At 32.6% G+C, this 18,926-nt stretch overlaps 3 protein-coding genes across 9 annotated transcripts; 2 read left to right on the plus strand and 1 right to left on the minus strand.

Moving 5' to 3' along the window:
- The first annotated feature begins 178 nt into the window (after positions 1 to 178).
- On the plus strand, positions 179 to 11,707 carry LOC108966669 (ribosome-binding protein 1). Of its 6 annotated transcripts, none has more exons than XM_018929686.1 (6): positions 179 to 311; positions 5,799 to 7,848; positions 8,304 to 8,405; positions 8,531 to 9,007; positions 9,172 to 9,288; positions 9,383 to 11,707. In XM_018929686.1, the coding sequence occupies exons 2-6, from the start codon at positions 5,821 to 5,823 to the stop codon at positions 9,389 to 9,391; spliced, it is 2,733 nt and encodes a 910-aa protein (XP_018785231.1). In that variant the 5' UTR covers positions 179 to 311; positions 5,799 to 5,820; the 3' UTR covers positions 9,392 to 11,707. The 6 variants fall into 6 exon arrangements, with proteins under 6 accessions (XP_018785231.1, XP_018785236.1, XP_018785235.1 ...); XM_018929690.1 differs by lacking the exon at positions 179 to 311 and adding an exon at positions 445 to 582; XM_018929689.1 differs by lacking the exon at positions 179 to 311 and adding an exon at positions 5,277 to 5,379.
- A 1,413-nt stretch (positions 11,708 to 13,120) lies between these two features.
- LOC108966671 (dual specificity protein kinase TTK) lies at positions 13,121 to 15,947 on the minus strand. 2 transcript variants are annotated; one of them, XM_018929693.1, is made up of 8 exons: positions 15,800 to 15,947; positions 15,637 to 15,741; positions 14,489 to 15,584; positions 14,327 to 14,433; positions 14,103 to 14,263; positions 13,830 to 14,044; positions 13,594 to 13,766; positions 13,121 to 13,295 (listed from the first exon to the last, which is right to left on the minus strand). In XM_018929693.1, the coding sequence occupies exons 1-8, from the start codon at positions 15,877 to 15,879 to the stop codon at positions 13,196 to 13,198; spliced, it is 2,037 nt and encodes a 678-aa protein (XP_018785238.1). In that variant the 5' UTR covers positions 15,880 to 15,947; the 3' UTR covers positions 13,121 to 13,195. The 2 variants fall into 2 exon arrangements, with proteins under 2 accessions (XP_018785238.1, XP_018785237.1); XM_018929692.1 differs by having other exon boundaries at positions 13,590 to 13,766.
- Positions 15,948 to 16,268: 321 nt separating this feature from the next.
- On the plus strand, positions 16,269 to 18,172 carry LOC108966656 (transmembrane protein 192). Its single transcript, XM_018929672.1, has 6 exons — positions 16,269 to 16,552; positions 16,616 to 16,788; positions 16,971 to 17,103; positions 17,172 to 17,448; positions 17,523 to 17,647; positions 17,712 to 18,172. Exons 1-6 carry the CDS (start codon positions 16,517 to 16,519, stop codon positions 17,808 to 17,810), a joined length of 843 nt encoding a protein of 280 aa, XP_018785217.1. The 5' UTR covers positions 16,269 to 16,516; the 3' UTR covers positions 17,811 to 18,172.
- Positions 18,173 to 18,926: the final 754 nt, after the last annotated feature.

Here is an 18,926-nt window from a genome sequence, read left to right on the forward strand (position 1 = left end):
CTTTTCCTTATTTGAATTCGTCTTAATTATTACACAAAATCAATTATTTACATTTATTATTTTTTATTATTAATTTACAAATATTACAAATAATTATTACAGCATCTCATTTTCCCCATATTCGTTTTATTTCTAACATATTTTGACTCTGGCAACGTTGTCTGATGTGACAGTAGAAATTTTGCATTTTTGATTGAAGCAAAGACGACGAACAGTGGAGTAGAAGGATTTCGGAATTTGAATACTTGTGCTCTTTAAATATAAAGTGTTTAATTAATTAATTGCAGAATTTTGAAGGCATAATATAAATTGTAAGTTTTATTATAAACATAACTCACTTCAATTAATATAATATGATAAAGATAATTGTGCAAGAACAAGTCGGCGAATTTCATTTTTTCATACACATTGTCCCGACTTTTTCTGTGACCAGCAATGATGGCGGTGCTGGCGTGGAAAGTGCCAAAAGAAAAAAAAGAAACAAGAAAAAGAAATTTGCTGCCTACGTTGCATTTTTGGTGTCAGGCAACAATAGAATTAAACGTTTTAGTTCTAAATGTGAAGTTATTAATATTTGTTGAGGTTTGCATTACTCATAACTGATACTTTAATTGATTTGCGATAAAAATGCAGAGATCTTGATGTACATAGCATTATATTTGCTCATTTCTGTTTGTCAAAAAACATTGTGAAAATTTGCAATGCTAATTAATTAATTTTAAGTTATAAAAGGTCACAAAATATATTTGACATAATTATTTACGCAAGAATCATAAAAAATTTCATTAATATATTTTCTTAAGAAGTTTGTAGGGAAAGGTGAAAAAATATGAATGATATTTTTAGTCTTTACCTTGAAGAATCTTTTAGTAAAATAATGGTTTGTTTAACTAGGGAGTGCAAGGCATCACTCAAAAGTGCTACATATTTTAAATAGGCAAGTGATCAGAAAAATTGATAAAATCCGTCGAATTTAGGGCGTGGTCCATAGACAGCTAAATGTATTAAACGCCAACATAAATTTGGACCTTTTCAAAGCAATTCAACAAATATTGCACATACCTTTTTTTTAGTATTTGTGATCTATGATTAACTTCATTGCTGTAAATTTCATGAACTTTTCAGTTGGCCGTACAAAAAATCCTGTCATTCTAAGTTTTTGCTCATCATTAAAATAGATGAAACAGAGAGAAAAAGTGGTTAGATGACTCAAAAGCTTCAAAATAAGAGTACTGTAGTTTAATGCCATTTTGATAGACATTTTGGGTTCACATAACTTAATTTTTGGTATTACTAATGTCTCAGATTCATTAATTAGCAGATTATAAACATAATTCCCTTCTTTGCCAAAATAAAAGGAAAACATTGTGCGATGTATTTCGCTGCCAAAATTGTGTGCCCATCCATCTACGTATTTACTTTTTTTTTTTTTATTTACCTGATTACATACGGATACCAGAAATTGCATTCTAATTTTTTTGCTCAAATATTCACATTCTAATTTTTATTTGAGGTTTATGGCTTTATAAAAACTGACCTAATATATTCCAATTAGGGTAAGAAGAATTTAGCGTTCATATCTTATTACTTACAATATTACAACAAAAACAAAGTACGTGGAGCGTTGACGTGCCGAGTAATTATATACATATAGCACTGATCGGAAAAAGTTAGTTATTGACGGAGTCAACAAATTCATCTAAAAAAGTGAATTGTAAGCCTGTTAATAGGTTGCGAATTTATTTTAATAAGATTATACAAAATATATTTGTATATTGTGTTATGAATTAAGCCCAATCCAGTATATGACAATTCATATATTGTGTTGAGGTGCATATAGGATTGAAATTCCTATGTGTTCTCTTTTGTATAAAAAATTATAATTTGTATTTAAAAAAAGCGCTGTATAAGAAGACGGCCTTTCAAAATAATTATGTATCAATAGAGTTCCTCTTATTCCTTCTGTCCAATTTACTACAATGTTATATTTTTTAATGTGCTAATGTCTGTCATATTTGTATTAAGTGAACTTGCCGGTTGCGTCATGAAATGTGTCAAGCTTTTAAAATACAGCGATTTGAAAGTGAGAATTTCAATATGCATACATACATACTTATGTGTTTTGAATGTCAGTTTATTTTTGTAAAAGGTAAAGTCAACTTTAGTTTCATTTAGTATAATTTTAAATTTAACTGTAAGCAATAATGATAATGCTTTACCTGTATAGTCAGACTTTTTATTTTTGTTCCATTTACATAAATTGTTCTAAATTTTTGGGCATTTTCCGTAATAAGTATCAGGCCGTGTTTAAGACGGCGTTCCCCAATCAAACTCTTCCGGTTAATGACCTCCATCGGCATTTACACAATGCTACAAAATTGGTACGTGTACGTATACATATATGTTTTTTTTCATTTCGCTTTATCGATGTTTATATTACTTTATATGACACAGCAATAGTAACATATAAATGTACAAGTACAATCTACCGGCCGGCAAACAGTCAAACAAACGATCACTTTCCTCTCCCTCGCCCTCTTTTTTGTCCAACCCAAATCCAATTCATTAGACCGAGTAGCCCATCCGGCCTATTAATATAATATAAGCACGATTACTGTTAAAGCGTGCAAACTTAGGTACAAACACACATACACACATATATATATATATACATGCATGTGCATATGTATGTGTATACGTTTGAACGTAACCTTTAATCGACGATATTCTTAAAGCCGGATCTTCAAAACCATGCATATTAGTTGGAATATGCTTACGATACCGTGCAATATGGGTGAACTCGTGCATATCTATTTTATATACATACATTGTTCAATAAAAGTATTAACATGTAAGAGATAATTTAACACATCATTATACGATTAAAGAGAAATTAAATTTATGTCAAAAATCTATTCGGAATCCCAACATTCGAGTAGTCTAATTTTATAGTCTACAGCTATTTACTTTTATTTTATGCCAGGTACATACATATGTATGTATATAAAGTTAAAAATTCGCCACGGCGGCAGTGGTTCTAAAAGAAATATTATAATATGTACATACATATGTATTATTATATTGTAAACATATAAAATATATATATATTAAACCTGAGGGAGAAATAAAATATACTTGATGCAAATTAATTCTCCTTACTTCTTTAACGTTCCTCAAATTTTAAATTTATCACATGATAAAAAAAGTTTTATCGTCTTAAGTTTAAAATTTCTAATGTTAACCCTTTGAACAACTTAAATGAATTGGTGGTAACCTGGGCAAGGAAATAAATAATTTTATTCATCCCCATTCGTTTGCTTTGGTATTTTTGGATGAGTTCAATCGTGGCTTTATGTCTTTCTGTGCATATATGTATGTAAGTTACAAAAGTGCAAAGGCGTCACTAAAAGAGTTAAGCATTTCCGAAACTAGCCTCGCGTAATCTATCATGATTCAAACAAATTTCACAGAAAGGAAAAATGAAACAGAAAATGTTAAGCTAGTTTAGCGAAAGCATTGCAAAATAATTTCAAATCTGTGATCATTTGAATGGTTTCTGAACTGACTCATCAAAAGATATTAATGTTAAGTTAAACTGCTGATCAAACCGGCTTTAAAAATTTGGAAGAACACGCAATTTATAAAATTTTGACGAAACAGTTGGTTGACGCAATCTGCAAATGCATACAACATGTACATGTAGGAAGGCATATATTAATAGATGTATCCACTCTTGTATACTTATTTGCGCAAATATATGTACATTTGATATGTAAATAAATACGGATGGTACTGAATCTGATTTGTATTTTCAATGAGTTTACCGTTACTGATCGGGTTTTGAGTTAATAGTATACATAGGCTTCTCTTCCATTTAAATGCTTACAAAAGTGAATAGATATAACTTATGATATTTGGCATATATATATATGTATGTATAGGTATGCATGTGTCAAATGAAACTAGATGATAATGAAAGTTGAATATAAATCAAGATTCTTGTGTGTTTGGTTGCCAATACTCATTTGGAATAAAGTCAAGTTTTCACAAATAATCTTTTCCGATAAAGCTGGGTAATAAAATAATAAAAAAAATATGTATTTGCTTAGTTATTTTTACATTCTTAATACCGTGCCTAATATATGAAATAATTTATATCAACTGGAGAGTTATTATACAAATTACACGTTTTATTTTTTACGTTTTCAAATTGATTTTACCGAAGTTTCCACTAAGATTAAGAAGAACTGTTGTATTTACTTGACAAGAAATAAATTTATAAAAATGTGTATGTGTACTATCTGCAGAATCAAATCAATTGAAAAATAAGACACATTTGCAATTAATATTGTAAAGAAATGGATGTGAATACAAAAAAGTATTGTAAACGATAAATTTTTGGAGGTGAAAAATATTTGTACAGACTACGATCGCCAATCTTATTTTATGACATTTGTCAATCATATACAACAAAAAATATGTATGTATAAATTATTTTCCGAGATTACCAATTGGTATAATAAATCGAAATTACTCGTTTTGTATGGACTCTGTATACATATGTATATATATGTACATAGATGTGTACTTTCATACGAAAAACTTGACTAAACGGAGCAAATGTTAAGATAAGGGAAGAATTGTACCCGAAAGGAACCTTGAACGTCGATCCGTAAAGAATACTATATAGTATATGCTTATACATATGCACATATGTAGGTATACGATATAAGCGTATTGTATACATATGTACTATATTTTGTGTAAACCAATTGGAATCATCTGTATACACTCTGTACGCATTGAAGCAAAAACATATTTGCCAAATTGTGCCATTGTAGATAATTGTATTGCTTGTTTTAATTTCGAAAGTACACGTCATATCGAAATGCCCATATCTTCAGCTACTTACCACAGGTTTTTGGCATTGGATTCTTAAAAGCGAATAATTCATTATAGCATGCACGTAAACGGCTGTATTAAAGCTTTATTGAGCGTAAAAATGACATTTCATTGATAAGAATTCCGTTTACTTCTGCATGTGCATTAAGTGATAAGCATTTCTGAGAATTGCATTTCAGTATTAATCGAATATATTTCCATCGCTTCTTTAATTAAGTTGTTTTTCTGAGGCGAATTAAAATAAAATTTCATCAGTTCACGTATATATTCATATATGGGTAGATAAGAAGAAGTGAAGTTAAAAAGTCGAATTATTTTCACAGCAACATTAAAAAAATAGTATATAAGCATAGAATAGCAAATAGAGCGGAGCGAAAAGTCGACGAAAGCGAGTAATCAGCATCAAAACATGCGTACATTTTCATACGGAAAAGTAGACGCCGAATGCAGTTTAAGTTACCAGGAGCAACCATGAATGTGGTGGAACAATATTTAGAATACCCGCTATTAATATTTTCAAAGGAAGAGGAAAACGCAATTGATATATTTTAAACCAAATTTATGACGGCAATTTCCTAATCTAACGGGGAGTAGTAAATACCCGTTTTTTTACGCCCAATTTTTTCTTTTGCACACAAAGCATTCCTTAATTAACTATTTTTCTTGTTTTAAATATATTCGAACTGAATCCTTTGCGGAATTTCGCATTTCTCTGCGGTACCTGAAATCGATCAACGCTGATCGAAATCCGCTTTGGAATCGGCTAATCGCACAGAGTTTTGTTGAATAATATTATTTGGCTTCGCTTATAATCTTTTTTATTTTTATTTTACTTATTTCGATATTCTTAACGAACATTTTGGTAATTTCTGTTTCTATCTACTATTTTTGCGCAGGTTCTTTTGATAAAATTATGCAATGATGGACTTCCACTTATTGGTTGTAATTACCTGCATCTTTCTCGCCTCGCTCTGCTCGCTTCTCTTCATTAATAGCATTTTCCGTCGTAAAACATTCGAAGATATCGTTGCCGAAAAGAAGGCGTTCACTGACAAAATCTACGCCCAGAGCAAAGTGGCTGCAAAGAAACCAAAAAAACAACAAACAACAAAGAAGGATCTGAAACGTGAGAAAAAAAAATTACAACGTGAACAGCAAAAAGACAATACCGAGCAGGAGGATTCCGACGCCCAATCCGAACCGACATCTGTGGATGATGAGCCGCAGGGTTTGTCTAAATCTCATGTTGAATTCGATCCAGATCCAGAAGTGATTGTTGGTGCCACTCCAGAAGCCGTGCGACGCGCCAGCATCGTAGAGCGTGAAAAAGAAAATTCAAAGCAGAAATCAAAGAAGGAGAAGAAGAGCAAGACTTCGGGAATTTTGGTGAATAAGAATGAACCAGTTGTGGTGCGCGAGAGTTTGGCTATTGAAGAACAAGCAAATTCTTTCGAAACGAAGCAACCTAAGGATACAGTTGAGTTAAAGAAACACGATAAGAAGGATCATAGCAAAAAAGAAAAGAATGGTAAAAAGGATAAAAATGTAGCAGTCGAAAAGCCAATTTTGCCCGCTAGTGAGCAGCAGCAACCACCAGTAGCCGAACCTGTTGTACAACCACAAGTTGCAAAGGAGCTTAAACAGCAGGATGAGAAAGTACGACAAGGCTCACCAAAGGCACATGTTGCTAATAATGCCAGTGGAAACAATAAAACAAAACAACAAAATAAGAAGCAGAACAAAGAGACTGCTGCCACCAAAGAGCTTGTACTTGCACTCGACAAACTTTCAGATTCAGATACTATTGGCGTTTCATTACTCATGAATCTCTTCCGTCGTGCCGAGTTAAATCGTTCCGAGATACAAATACTTATCGATTACCTGTTGAATAAGCAACAGGATACGCCTGCAACTCATTCGGAATGGTCTGATGATATATGCCAGAAATTAAAACGCCAATTGGAAGAGAAGGAGAAAGCTTTAGCCGAAGAACAAGAAGCATCCATAGGTATTCAAGCAAAATTGCGCGATTTACGTACAGAAATTAATGCAGAACGTGCCCAATTGAATGCTACTGTTAAAAATTACGTTGAAGCGATTAATTCCAAAGATCAGCAGATTGCTTTACTCACTCAGGACATGCAAGCACTCAACGACAAGTTCGCGCAGGAGCGTAAACAATTTCAAGCCAAACTTTTAATTGAAAAACAAAACGGCTCCCAAGATTTGTTCGCACAATTGCAACGCTTGCAATGCGAATCGACGCACAAGGATAAGTGCATTAACGATCTGACCTGCTTGGTTAACGCCTGTAATCAGGCGAACGAAGAGCTAAAACAACAAATAAGTCTCCTCGAACAGCAACGTGAAGAGCTCGAACAAATTTCGAATAACCGAATTGTAGAACTCGAAAAATCGAAAACACTTGAAATTGAAAACGCTGAACGCCAGTTGGAAGTACATAACTTACAAAATGCACACGAATCAATCAAAGCTGATTTGACGCAGGTCCGGCAAGATCTTGAGGCACGAAACACAGCTTTGGCGGATAAGCAGAATCAGGTTGAATCCTTGCAAACTAAAATTAACGAGTTGCTACAACAATTGGCCGGCATAAACAATCATGCAGCGGAACAATCTAAGGAACAATCTGGTTTGCAGGCAACATACGATGTACTCAAGTTACAATTGGCTGAGAAAGAGCAGCAATTGGCCGAATTTAATACTAAGCATGCCTCATTATTAAAGCAATTGAGCAGTTTAGAAGCGCAAACACAACTTAATGCACAAACACACAATGATTTGCGAAAGTTGGTGCAGTCACTCCAACAAGACATTGGTAGTAAGCACCAGCAACTGCAACAAATGGAGCAGACTGTGGACAAACTGACCCTCCGCGAAAAGGAGTTACTACAACAGCTGCAGGAACAAAAAGAAAAGAACGATGTAAGTTACAATAAATGATAAGTCCATATAATTTATAAGTGCACAAATGCAATTCTACATAATTCGTAATTCTACAAAAAGTAGCTCATCAAGTAGCTAATAAAACATAATTAGGTTCAAATCGTTGCGAATCCTCTCACATATTTTTGAAAATGATTCGTATAAAATTCGATTAGCATTGAATTCTCAAGGCTTTTTGCCGACATTTCAAGGAAAAAGCAAATCGTAAAATTGAATAAAAATTATTAATAGGCATAACAGTATTATGAATCTAAGCGTTCATAGTGATTTAGCGAAGTTTGTTCAAATCATTCGTAAGACTTAAAATAACTTCCAGTTTTATTTTTATTATTCGCGTAGTTCTAAATGCATACCACACAGTTTCACAAATAATTTCGGTTTTCCACATTTGTTCTTTTATTCTTGTACTAATATGTTTTCATATTTCGCTTTAGGATTTGCGTAAGAAAAACTGGAAGTTGGTTGAAGCTTTACAAAGTTGTGAAACAACAGCTAGACAAAGTAAAGCATCTAAGAGCGCAAATGCAAGCTTAGTTGTAAGTGCATGTTTCAATCCAAAACTTTTATAAAAAATATTTGAACAATATTTTCTTTCAACCCCCAAAAGCTTAATTATAATGTTTCTTGTCTAAATCTTGAATCGCTTAATTTTTATTTTCAGCAACAGCAGCAGCTTTTCGCAGCTTCGCAAAAACAATCTTCCGCCACAGCCAATTCTCCAACCGTTTCCGCTAATGACGAGAAACATGTGCGTGAAATATTCCAGCGTCTCTACCCAGAAGCAGTTAAAGCATGTGCCAGCACCGCGCTTAGCGTATCCTTTGAGCAGTGGGTGGAACAAGTTTTGGCCTCACAATTAAAATTAGCTGCAGTCAATAAAGCGGGTAACAGCAGTAGTAACAAATCAACACAATCTAATACCAACAGCAGCAGTAGTAATCACACCTCTTCAAGCCACACAAACAACAACTCACATAATGATAACTTAATCAATAGCAATAATCGTATTAGTAGCAACAGTAGTGGTGATGGTGGTAACAGCGGTAATGGCAACGATGTGGATGCAGTTGAACTGCGTCTGCAAAATACTCAACTGCGCGCCAAGGTGGATGAGTTAACTAAGCTCGTTAAGAAGACTGTAAGTAAAAACAATCCTTAGCCTTGATAACCTTAGTAGCGGCGGTGCAACTTAAGTTAACGTTTTCTTGCTTCTAAAACATTTTACAAACTACTACTTTAGATAAAGATAACTAAATTTTGTATCTTTTTGAAAATAATAAATTTATTTGAATTGATCTACAGAGCAACACATTGTCAGCTCTTGAAGGGCATGCACTGCAAGAGCACGAGAAATGGCAAAGTATTTTATTAGCAAAAGATGAGGAAATTTCTAGATTGCAGCACTCAAATGGAGCGCAGGTGAGTTATTTAATTATTCATGATATATTGTATAATTCTATATATTATTGAGTTATTGGAATAAAAGAAAATTACTAAATTTAATTATTTGCAGGACATTTAATGTCGCGTCATTGGAGTTTGTTTAGCGTTAGAAAAATGCAATTAAGATGTAATGCCTTCCAAATACAACAATGAGTAAACAATATATGATACAACAGCCAACTACTTACAAAGAAAAGCGGACATAACCATAGAAGTGGATTATAATGAGTGGCATAACAATATGCCAAATGCAAGCATATTTCTTAGAGAAGCTTACTAAATGGAAACTGTTCGAAAATACATTGCATATTATCAGCAAACAAGAATGCTCGTACGTAAGCATTAATTTGCACAATAAGCGTTCAAAGCGATGATAAAGTAGCTAATAACAAACAGCAGCAACATGAATCATTCTAAAACTATGTTACAGTACAGTAGGAGATAAAAAGTAAAAGATATTAAAAACATAAAGTTAAATTAAAAAACAAAAACAAACCAATTATGCGTGAATAAATGTAAAACAAAAAATAGCAAAAAAAAAAAATCTAGAGTTTAGTATAAGCCTAACACTGTGCAATGTTTGATGATTGAAAGCGGAAGCAACAAAAGTAGAATATATAAAGATTAATGCAAATTAAAACAGCCAATTACACTGGATTGCTAATATAAAATGGGTAAAGCTAGTAATTATGAAATGCAAGCACTTTAAAAAAATAGCAAGCTAGCAAAGCCAAAGCTAGCTAGGATGGATGTAGGAAAGAAAAACAAAAATCTATGTAATGCGCTACATAGCTGCATAGCTGAATAGCATTATGCTGTTTGTGTTCCACAAAAAGTCTTTGCATTTATACATACAAATACATGAACATACATAAATACATACATATAACCAAATAATGTTAATTTATACGTCACAAAAGATCGTGAATAAAGATATAATGAACTGTAAACATTACAATAGTACATGGAAATGGTTTATTACAAGCAATCGTGCAAATTTCATTAGAATTCGAAAAATGCATTCTAAATTTTCACACATTTGAGTTTATAAGCAATTACAATACTACACAACGTAGAAATTGCTTAACGACACAACTGCTTAAGTAAAACACAGTAAGAATAACTTTCATCTACAGCGTTGATATTGCTTCGGAAACATTAGCAAATAGTTTAAATAATTTAAAGTTATAAATACATTTATAATGCTCGTGTGGCAATACCTTGTATGTGAAAAAATCATAATTTTTGTTAAATAAAACAATTTTTCTCTTGTGTATCCGTAGTTACAGTTTTAATGCTGTACAATTTAGTAAAAATGTATAAATATGAGAATGAGTTAATAAACATATTTACTTTACAAATAATTTTTAATAAGAAATTCTATTCCATTTGTGTCACTATTAATTTCTACATCAAAATTCAACTTGACCTCAGCCAAACAATTTAATTGTATCATAACTCAAATTGATATTGAAGTATCGAATACAATGCAATGCATAAGAAAGTAATATAATCTCTCTATTGTTTTGGAATTGTCGGTTCGAGAAAACAATGCGCAGATCGAGAAAAAAAGCTGATGTTGGCTTCAACATAGTTGCTACCCAAGTAAACTAACTAAAGTAATTTACCACAATAAAGTAACGTTCTTCCTTGTTGTAGCTAATATACAGAGTTAAAGAGATGAGTTTTCTATTAATATTACAATATTTTTTATTTCGAATGTTTTCCTAAAATACAAGTTACTTTTAGTTAAAATGATACAAACATTTTAAATTATATGATTTAAATAAATTTGTTTTTATTATTCCATATTTATTACATTTTTTACACTTGCATTCCTTTTCCATTATTGTTTCTTATAACAACTACAATAAGCAATTCGTCTGAATACATTAAGGATAAAAAGATGTGCTGTTTAGATAATTCTTACCTATGTATATATACATAATCGTTTAATTTGCATGCAAGTAAACTGACATTAAAAATCTTGGAAAATTTTTATATTTCTATTCGCCAAATTATAAGAAGTTTTAACAATGGCAATGCATACCTGGAATAATTAAAATGCAAATATTTTAATTGTGTACTTTATTTGAACTATTTTATCTTGCCGAACTAAAGAATTTATTTGCATTGTTAAGTAAATACGAAAACACTAGACAACAAGAAACTAGTTTTGCAAATATATTACAGACTTCAACGACTGACCGATAAATGAACAAATGAACAAGAAACGCGCATAATAAGGCTTATGCAAGCGTATCCTTAGCAACAGCAACATTTACTTAAGCATACATAAATGAAATGAATCTATTTTTATATAAAATACTTAAAGAAAGCAGATACATTTAAGCTGAGCGTACGAGTATTACAAATAAAAACTAAAGAAACTGTATGTGGGATACTTTCTCTAATATAAGCAGTAATAATATCAACAAAAATCATTACGAATATGTGTAAATGGAAATTAAATGAAATAGGAGTACGAAAAGCTTGGTTCTGTAATAACAAATTGAAAGGACTTATGCTGAATTGAGCTTCAAATGAGTAACTGATAAAAATGAGTTATCCTTTTCCGCTGTTCATTAATTGATATTTCAAGCTTCATAATTCGAATGCCTGATGTCATAAAATTTTAATTTATATTTATGCCAAGCATTTTACTCTGTTCTGATTTTCTGTTAAATGTTTTGAAAAAATACTATTTTCATATTCATACGTAAAATTAAAAAAAAAGGTATATTAATTTTACAGACATACCTATTTCAAGCAGTTTCAGCATTCCGTTTTTATTTATTTATAATGAAACACAAAACAGACAAAGTAAAGATAACAAACTGCTGCTAACAAACAATAATTTTGCTTGTCTCGATTTAAAAGCATAATCAACTATACACATTATATAACAGTATGATTAAAATCCATTTATTTTTATTACAAAATAATTGGCAATTATAACCTAAATAATATAAAATTAAAAAAGCGTTAGCCGCTACAAAAAAAAAAAAAAATTAATAATAATAAAAACTACAAAATACCGATATTAAATAAAGGAGAAATATGTATGCAAACACAATGTAGGTAAACAGAGAATCTTAAAACTGAAAATAAATCAGCCGATATAATTTCGAATAGACAAGTGAAGCGGTTTAAGTATTATATTGCTGCTTTCTTTGAATGGGTTTAGTGAAATAAATAAATGGGAATTGCAAGTTATTTAGGCAGTATTACCAGCGTTAATAAATAACCATGTTTTTACACGCAAATGGATGGATCAATGTTGGATTATATTTAAACATATAGTAATGGTTAAATTTTTCTTGATGGCAGATCAAGTAATAAGAAAATTGTAGGAGTACAGTTTGAAGAATTTATGGAAGAATGATATATTATGACAAACAAAAATAAACATATTTAAATTATAACGAACAAATCGACTTTCATTTTAATGTGGCTTATTTTAAAAGTACTGGATACCCTTGTGTTTGCCGCAGCATTTTTTGTGTATGGCCTTTGATATTTTCTTCTGCCGTCTCGTTTTTTCGACCAAAATCGCTTGCTGTTCAATTTTCATTTCATTGTGTTTGTTTATGTCATATACCACCCGCTTTTACCTCTTTTAGCCAAACATGTACTTTTGACGAACCGAAGACCAAGGTAGGCGTTCTTGCAATCTACCTTTTAATCGCTATATGAGGTGCTAGATTACATTTTCAATTATGTTTTGCTTGTTCGTTCGCACGTATATTTTGAAAAATATTTATTATTTCTCTTTTCTTATATGTATAAATAGTATATATGTAAAACATGATTTTAATCTCTACGCTATATATATATATGTATATCGAGTTTTAATTTTTCTCTTTAATCGTAGTTGGTACCGCTAAATTTTGTATCGGTATAACCATATTAAATGGATACTGTAGTAGTTCAGCGCAAGATGGACGCTTTTTTGGATTATGTTGTAAGCAATTTTTCGCCATCTGAAATAGATAAAAGCAATAAATAAAATTTTTTATATATAATTTTAACTTTTTGGGGAATAAATTCAGTAAGATAATAACAACTTTATTATTGCCTGGTAATTTATATGTATATTACATACTAATATTTTCGAAATTGTTGTAAATAATAACCGTCTTCAACGAGCAAATTTTCTTTTGCGAAAAACATGTTACATGTAATATAACAAAAAAAAGAGCAAAAAATTATTACTAATTTAACTAACTATTTGTTAAACTGTAGGCAATTGGTCAAATGAAGTCAAAAATATTTACGTGCACAAGCATTGCTGGATAATATAAAGGAATTGTAGGATATTCGATGTTTGTGGTAGGACTTGTAATGGCATTGATTTTGGCATAGATATTTTTGATATGCGAGAATGGAGTGCGCTTATAAAGTAATAAGTATAGTATGCATCCAAGCGACCAAACATCAGATTTAGTTGATATCTGAAAACAGAAAAATTGTTTAATAAGCCAATTAATGTAAAATATTCAAATATTGCCAGCAACCTTTATTTTTGGTTGATTGCTGCGCATCGGGCTAGACCCGGTTGATGTGTCGGTGAGAGCTTCGGGACTAATATAATTAAATGTTCCGGCTTGAGAAAATTTGATTATACTCGTTGAGTCCAGTGCAATATTGCTGGCAATACCAAAGTCTATTAGTTTCAAACGACCATTTATCATTAAAAAATTTGCTGGCTTCAAGTCAGAATGTATGACGCCTGCACGATGATAAATATATGAAAAATATCTCAATTTATATAATATATTGCATCTCACCATTTTGGTGAATGTAATTAACCGCTTGCAAAATTTGATACCAAAAATTCATAAGTACATATAGTGGCAGATTCGTCGTATATGTCTGTAAAATTTTATGCAGATCCGAGTCTCCCTTTTCCATGACGAGAAAGAGTCTTGACTCATTGCGCAATAGTTGGCTGTTACAAAAAAGTCAAAATTGGTCTATGAATTAGTGGGTTTGTTGCTTTTTTTATACTCACTATTCATAGAGTGCTACCACACAGATGTTTCCTTGAAGTTTTGCCAATAGTTTTGTTTCATTTAAATAGCCTTCAACAACAACTGGATCACCGCGCAAATCGACAACCTAAAAATAATATTAAGATGACTAACTCTGCAGTATTTTTTAATTGGTAAATTACCTTTAATGCACATTCAGTACCATCGGAATTTCTTTTTGCCAAATAAACGGAACTGGAGCCTCCACAACCGATTTTTTTAATGATTGTATAATCCGAATTATTAATGTGCAAATTACCCTCTTTTTCTTTCGATGCTGAACTCTTCGTGTTAGGTGCCTTCTTTCCATCTGGGTCTTCCAGTTTATCTGATTTTGAAAAAGCATTATCCAGTGACTTCTTTGATTTAACCATCACCTGTTGCTTAACTACATCATTTTTCTCAGTATTCTGTTGTATATTTTCTGTAGTTTTGGGAGTAGTTTCAGGACCATTTATGGAATCACAAAGGGATAAAGTAATACTATCATTAGGTAAACACACCACGGGTGCGCGCGTTATAGCCATTGGCGTTTGAAACAGAACCTTTTGAGAGCGAAACTCATTTGCAATTGCCGTACGCTCTTTTTGAGACTGCGTCGAACACAAGCCTCGTGGCCTCCGCTGTACTGAAAATGATCGGATTTGTGGTGTGGCAAATTGCGAATCAGCAATACCGTCATTTGTAGGTGGTACTGCAGGAATCAGTGCTGTGTTGTTACTTTGTCGAAGTGGTGTTTCTAAATCTGAATACTTGTCAGTTTTCTGTGGCGTAGGATCTGAATTAAAACGTTGCAAAACAGCTCCAGCACAGTTTTCATTGCTTTTACAGCCAATATCTCCGGTATGATTATCGTTTGCCACTTTGTCTTCCTGTATACTTTGTAGAGGGCACGAAGTGACTGCTCGGCTTAAATGTGTCTTTCTTGCGGTACTAGCGGCATTTGGTTGTATATTTTCTTCCTCCGCTGTTAACAAATCTTCACTTTTATTCACATTTTCCTTGCCTTCAGCGTTTAATGCCAATTTATTAAAGTCTGTAAGAAATGACAGATTGCCAACAGCTCGTTTTTTCTTAACGCCTGATGGCGGGCCAGGTGTTTTCAGTACAGAATTATCCGCAGGACTCATGATAAAGGAATCATTTAATATAGCACAATTAAGATTATCAGTTTTGGGGTTTTCTTCTTCATCGGACTCATCTGAATCAAGTGTGGGTAATTCTGAGCAACGCTTGGGACTAAATATGATAGATTAAAATATAACATAAAAAAATTCTTATTATTACTCACAACATTCGCATGTTGCTAAAGGCTCCAAATACTTTTGGGGGTGCTTCTATCACAGCTAAATGATTCTCCGATCCACTTTTTTGAAGTTCTCCCCCATTTTTAAGCCTATAAAAGAAGATTTTTAATAATTTACATTTTCAAATTATGCAAATATTCTCAATACTCCTGATTAACATCTTCTTCGTCAGAGTCCGGTTCTAAAGCAGGTAAATCTTTTACTCTACGTGGATAGTGGAAAGACATTAAACTGTTGTAAAAATATTAAAATCGCAAATAAATAACAATCCAACTAAAATAACACAATTTAAGAATCAAAATCAAAATTAAAGTAATGACAGTTGATAATGCTTACAGAGACGTCTGTCGGAAAAATGATTACAGTTTGACAATCTCTGGAATTATCTTAGCAGAATGTAGATTATTAATGTAGAAGATTAATTGTAAAATTTAGGCCTTTGAATTAATACTCCTATTTACGCAATTAGGGATTGCGATTTTTCAATAAATATTATATTAATACCATTGAATATTAACCACAAGACCGTTCTATGAATAACAATTAGAAGTTGGTGTTTACCAACACTGTTTCGAAGGTATGGAACATATGTTTTTCCTGACGCCGCCAATTGCGAAAGACTTTGGAAAACAAATTCGTAAAACTACAAAACGTAAATAAGAAAAAATTAATACTAGAAAACAAATAATGGTAGAAACCCTTTCTTTGTGAACGTTTAGCCAATCAACGAAAAGCGAAAAGTTGCATAAAAGAAAAACAACTAAAAATACTTGTAATCAATTTAATTATTTTTCGAAGCGATAAGCTGATGCGCACTTAAGCCCATTGAACGGTGTTGCTGAATCACAGCCGTCACTCATTCATATGGTTAGTTTGGGACACAATTTCAACGCAAATAGGGTAAAAATAATTTTAGTGGAAAATAAAGGTGCACTATTACATATTTTGTAATAACTTGAATAGAGTGCTCAATACATGAACATGGGTGATAATCGAGGATCTGTTACGCCAAGCAACGCTGCTGCCGGTGTGGGTGCTGGCATCTTTGGTAGCGACACACAAGAGCTGCTTGATCCAGTATTAACTTCAAATACGGATGGTACCTTTAAATCTCTCAAAACAATACCGGCTTTTAGGTAAGTTTTAATAATATTCATGTGATTCGAGACTAGACAATGTGACATCATAGAAATCATATAATATAAATTTATTTTAATATGCATATACAAAATTTTAATAGAATATTTGTAAATCACTACCATACCTGACCTACCATTCTGAAAAATATTACTAAAAAGTTTACGCTCTGCTTTTACAGTATTCATCTGCTGATTTCAACTGTAATCTCTTTTATTGGCATTGTGCTTGCTTTTGCATGGCCAGAGGACAAACGTTGTGAAGCGTATTTCATTATGCTTTACTTACGTGCGACTTTTTGGGTGATAACATTTGTAAGTATAAATAAATGTTATATATATGTATGTATGTATAAATATATTCAACATGTTGTTCCTTTCAGCTGTTCGATCACTTAATTAAGAAGCATCACGACGATTTACGCCTAAATGGTTATCATGAATTTCATCGTGCCACGGCCATGCAAAAGAGTATACCACTGAATGTGGTATCGCTTTGGAACTCCATGCTATTGGCTGTACAAGCGGGTATTCATCACTATTATGGTGTCAATTTCTGGCAACATTGTGCGGAAGGGTTTCTCTCGCCGGTTTCTTATATTGCCGCTTTTAACACTTTAGAGACACTGGTATTGAGTGCAACTCACGGTTGCTATATATGTAAGTATGCTGAGCTCTAAGTAATATTAAATAAATATTCTAAAATATTTAAAATGAATTTTTACTCCAAATAGCAAAAGTGCGGAAATTTAATAAATCCGCCCCACCACCCGATGCGCTGCGCGGTGGTAATAGTGCTTCCGGTTCACTGGGCCTAATGCAACCTGGTGGTAATACTAGTGAGTTGTTAGAGAAACAGGTAGGTTTCTATAATTACAGGTGTCCTTAATAGAATTTATTTTGCACATAACATTTTATTACAGGCCGATCTCATTGCCTACCTAAAGGATCATAATCAGCAACTAAATCAGAAATTGCACCAAATGCAGTTAAATGCGCGCACCGTGAATTTGGCAGCTTAAAGCTGAAAGGTGTACGGAGTCTCTACAACATACTAAATTAAATTCGAAACGAAAGAGAGAATTGAAAAAAGTAGTATCTTACTTTTTATATCAAGTGAGAATTATAATCGAGGTGAAGTTTCAAATCATCGCGATCTGTATTACTACGTGTTACTATTTATATACTAACTATTATACCCAGTTTATTGGTTACTAGTTTTTATTAGAGAAGGATATCTGAAATTTGATATTTCCCAAATTTTGTTTGTATGCAAAATATGCATATGCGATTTGTTTTATCTTTATTACTACCATAATTAAGTGTATTTCAATCATTGTGTATATTTGGCAAACATGAACTTTTGTTTGTTTTAATCCGTTTAAATAAAGCTATAATAACAAGTTTTTATACACGAAATGCAAAATTATTTATGTTTGCCTTTTCAATTAGTTGTCGATAGGCTGAAAGAAGAGAAGGCGTATTAACCTAAAAAGCAGCTAGCATCTATTCCGTTGGGTGAAGTAGTTCGACGTTGCGAGTTTTCGAGAGAAAAGTTCTGCGAAAGATTTATTGTACTTTGCGCGTTGGCCACGGCGAATATCGCATTCGATGGAACGATGAGCTGTACGGTATATACGACGACACTGACATAGTTCAGCGAATTAAAAGACAGCGGCTACGCTGGCTAGGTCATGTTGTCCGGATGGACGAAAACGCTCCAGCTCTGAAAGTATTCGANCGAATTAAAAGACAGCGGCTACGCTGGCTAGGTCATGTTGTCCGGATGGACGAAAACGCTCCAGCTCTGAAAGTATTCGACGCAGTATCCGCCGGGGGAAGCAGAGGAAGAGGAAGACCTCCACTCCGTTGGAAGGACCAAGTGGAGAAGGACCTGGCTTCACTTGGAATATTTAATTGGCGCCACGTAGCGAAAAGAAGAAACGACTGGCGCGCTGTTGTTAACTCGGCTATAATCGCGTAAGCGATGTCTACGCCAATCAAGAAGAAGAAGAAGTAGTTCTAGTGTCAGCTTGGAATATTTTATATTCTTTCAAACAATTTTCCGGTGAAAACATATGACAAAAATGATGCTGCACATAAATAATTTTAAAGACTACCTTTTCGGTCTTTTGCAA

The sequence above is a fragment of the Bactrocera latifrons genome, unplaced genomic scaffold (genome assembly GCF_001853355.1).
Source record: "Bactrocera latifrons isolate USDA-ARS-PBARC rearing strain unplaced genomic scaffold, ASM185335v1 scaffold_169, whole genome shotgun sequence".
Classification (NCBI taxonomy): domain Eukaryota; kingdom Metazoa; phylum Arthropoda; class Insecta; order Diptera; family Tephritidae; genus Bactrocera; species Bactrocera latifrons.

Bases quoted from the DNA above. Each gene is read 5' to 3' on its own strand.
- LOC108966671 (XM_018929692.1), bottom strand. From the start codon at position 15,879: ATGTCTTTCCACTATCCACGTAGAGTAAAAGATTTACCTGCTTTAGAA. The intron at 15,742-15,799 runs GTATTGAGAATA...CTTCTTTTATAG, and splicing joins GAAGAAGATGTTAATCAGGA to GCTTAAAAATGGGGGAGAAC. The intron at 15,585-15,636 runs GTGAGTAATAAT...TATCATATTTAG, and splicing joins TTTAGCAACATGCGAATGTT to TCCCAAGCGTTGCTCAGAAT.
- LOC108966656 (XM_018929672.1), top strand. From the start codon at position 16,517: ATGGTTAGTTTGGGACACAATTTCAACGCAAATAGG. The intron at 17,449-17,522 runs GTAAGTATGCTG...TACTCCAAATAG, and splicing joins AACTCACGGTTGCTATATAT to CAAAAGTGCGGAAATTTAAT. The intron at 17,648-17,711 runs GTAGGTTTCTAT...ATTTTATTACAG, and splicing joins GTGAGTTGTTAGAGAAACAG to GCCGATCTCATTGCCTACCT.
- LOC108966669 (XM_018929686.1), top strand. From the start codon at position 5,821: ATGATGGACTTCCACTTATTGGTTGTAATTACCTGCATCTTTCTCGCC. The intron at 7,849-8,303 runs GTAAGTTACAAT...ATTTCGCTTTAG, and splicing joins AACAAAAAGAAAAGAACGAT to GATTTGCGTAAGAAAAACTG. The intron at 9,008-9,171 runs GTAAGTAAAAAC...ATTGATCTACAG, and splicing joins CTAAGCTCGTTAAGAAGACT to AGCAACACATTGTCAGCTCT.